Source organism: Primulina eburnea, chromosome 11, assembly GCF_022965805.1.
Source record: "Primulina eburnea isolate SZY01 chromosome 11, ASM2296580v1, whole genome shotgun sequence".
NCBI classification, from domain to species: Eukaryota; Viridiplantae; Streptophyta; class Magnoliopsida; order Lamiales; family Gesneriaceae; genus Primulina; species Primulina eburnea.
Window position 1 is genome coordinate 12,720,985 of NC_133111.1, and position 2,636 is coordinate 12,723,620.

A 2,636-nucleotide genomic window follows, 5' to 3' on the forward strand; every position below is an offset into this window, starting at 1 on the left:
GCAGGTGCGGTGTATGCAAGACCGCGGGTGCGGTCTTGCTTCGCCCAAAAATCCCTACCCTACTGGACTTACACCGCGGGTGCGGTGTCTCCCAGACCGCGGGTGCAGTCCTGCATTTTCTAAAAATCCACATTTTTAATCCTTGTAACATCTCATAATCTTATCTGATTAATTCTACAAGTCTTGGGCATTACATTAATCTTGTCTGATCAATTCTACGACAATTCTTGGGCATTACATGAATTGCCTTTCAAATTTGTAGAGAGAGATGGTTTTAAATTATTTATGGCCACTACATGTCCAAAGTTTCGAATTCCTTCAAGATGGAGTGTTGCACGTGACTGTGTTGAATTATATAGAATTGAAAGAGAAAATTTGAAAAGTTTGTTGAATACTTTGTCACAGAGAGTTTGTTTGACCACTGATTCATGGACCTCAATTCAAAACATCAACTATATGTGTCTAACAGCCCACTTTATTGATAAAGATTGGAAGTTACACAAAAGAATTATCAATTTTTGTCCAATTACAAGTCATAAAGGTGAGGCAATTAGTTTAGCAATTGAAAATTGCTTGAGGGGTTGGGGAATTGACAGAGTTTTCACAATTACAGTTGATAATGCAAGTTCAAATGATGTGGCTGTATATAATTTCAAAAAGAAGATGGCTAATTGGGATTCTACTATTTTGAAGGGAGAATACATTCATATGAGGTGTGTAGCTCATATAATCAATTTGATTGTTGTTGATGGATTACAAGAGATAAATGAATCTGTGTCGAGGGTCAGGAATGCAGTTAAATATGTCAGACAATCCCCCTCCAGATTAATCAAGTTCAAAGAATATGTAGAGATTGAAAAAATTGAAAGCAAGAATTCTTTGTGTTTGGATGTATCTACTAGATGGAATTCAACTTTCTTGATGTTGAATGTAACTCAAAAATTTGAAAGAGCTTTTGATAGACTTGATGAACAAGATGTATGCTTCAAGTTAGATCTTCAATATAAAGAGTGGAGTGATATTGTTGATGATGATGGAGGTGTGATACTTGGGCCAGATGTCAAACCAAAAAAAGAGATTAAAATTTGTGATGTGCACACGAGATTAGTTCTATTCATACTATATTGAAGGAGTGGCAAGAAAGTGATGATTTAGATGTATATGCAATGGGGATGAGAATGAGGAAGAAATTTGACAAGTATTGGGGAGAACCTGAGAAGGTGAATAAGTTGCTTTATATTGCGGTGGTGCTTGATCCAAGGCATAAATTGGATTTCGTTGAATTTATGTTGGCTGAATTGTATGGAAATGAAAAGGGTGCAAGATAGCAAAGATGATAAAGGACATGTTGCTTGCTTTGTTCAAAAATTACAAGGAGAAGATGGAGCCTAAATGTGGTATCTTGAAAGAGTCATCTACTCAAGAATCAGGTGACATGGATCCAAAAAATGTGAGTCAAATGGATTTGAGAAGACAATCAATCCTTGCAAAATACAAGAGGCAAAAAGCTCAACTTCATGGTGATGGCAGCATGTCGGAACTAGACAAGTATCTTAATGAAATGGTTGAGGAATATTGTGAAACTTTTGACATTTTGGCATGGTGGAAGCAAAACCATCATAGATTTCCTATAGTTGCTCAAATTGCACGTGATGTGTTAGCCATCCCAATATCAACAGTTGCTTCAGAATCCGCTTTTAGCACCGGTGGTCGGATACTTGATTGTTTTAGGAGTTCATTGACTCCTAAGTTAGTAGAAAGCCTTATTTGTACTGAAGATTGGCTTCGTTTACGTCCAAACCCAATCAATGTTGAAGAAATTTTAGAAGATGTAGAAAAACTTGATATCGGTTAGTTATTTCTTTTAAAATAACATATTATTTTTTTCTTTCTCATTCTAAAATGTGTATTTAGTGACTTATTTAACTTGTATCTCATTTTTTTCTCCAGAATTCTTGAAAATTACATTGGATTCGTCGTCGGCGACCACATAAAGGGGTGGTAAATTACATTAATTATCAATGATATGTTGTGAATGTTTTATCTAACTTGGAAGTGTACTTACTTACTTGTACATTAAAGGTCTGAATCTGATGTGAGTGATTTTGTTCTTGAATCTTGACTCTATTTTTTCACTGTGCTGTTGATTGTTGCTGTGCTGACCTTTTGATTTTATTGTTCTAGCTATGATGCGACACCTTCAGATTATGTTTCAATGATTATCACGGACTATGGCATGGTAAAGTTGTTGCTTTACTGCCTGTAGGTTAAGTTATAAATTATGTGATTATACTGTAAGGTTTCACCAGAAAATTGCTTTCCCCTACAAGAGTTCAGATTATATATAGTTGCGTCATATAGATAGTCGATTCACCATGATGACTATACATCTTTGATTATCTATCATATCATTTAGTCCAAAAATATTGTCCACGAGTTCCCTGTCTTTAGGCTTCACGACAGCATGGAATAGAGTGTAGCTCATGGACTGATTTATGTAATATTTACTGTGATATGTGCCATTTATGCTAATAAGCTGTTGGTGTTTATAATTTAGATACCACCCACGAGTGTTCCTGTTGTTGTGCGCGAATACGGCAGATTGGTTGGTTCTGGTTTTGAGAGGAACGAGGATT

General features: G+C 35.8%; 1 protein-coding gene across 1 annotated transcript; it reads left to right on the forward strand.

Annotated features, from left to right (window-relative positions):
• Positions 1-456: 456 nt before the first annotated feature.
• On the forward strand, positions 457-1,328 carry LOC140805406 (zinc finger BED domain-containing protein RICESLEEPER 2-like). The gene is made up of 2 exons (XM_073161677.1): positions 457-1,041; positions 1,131-1,328. The coding sequence occupies exons 1-2, from the start codon at positions 457-459 to the stop codon at positions 1,326-1,328; spliced, it is 783 nt and encodes a 260-aa protein (XP_073017778.1).
• Positions 1,329-2,636: the final 1,308 nt, after the last annotated feature.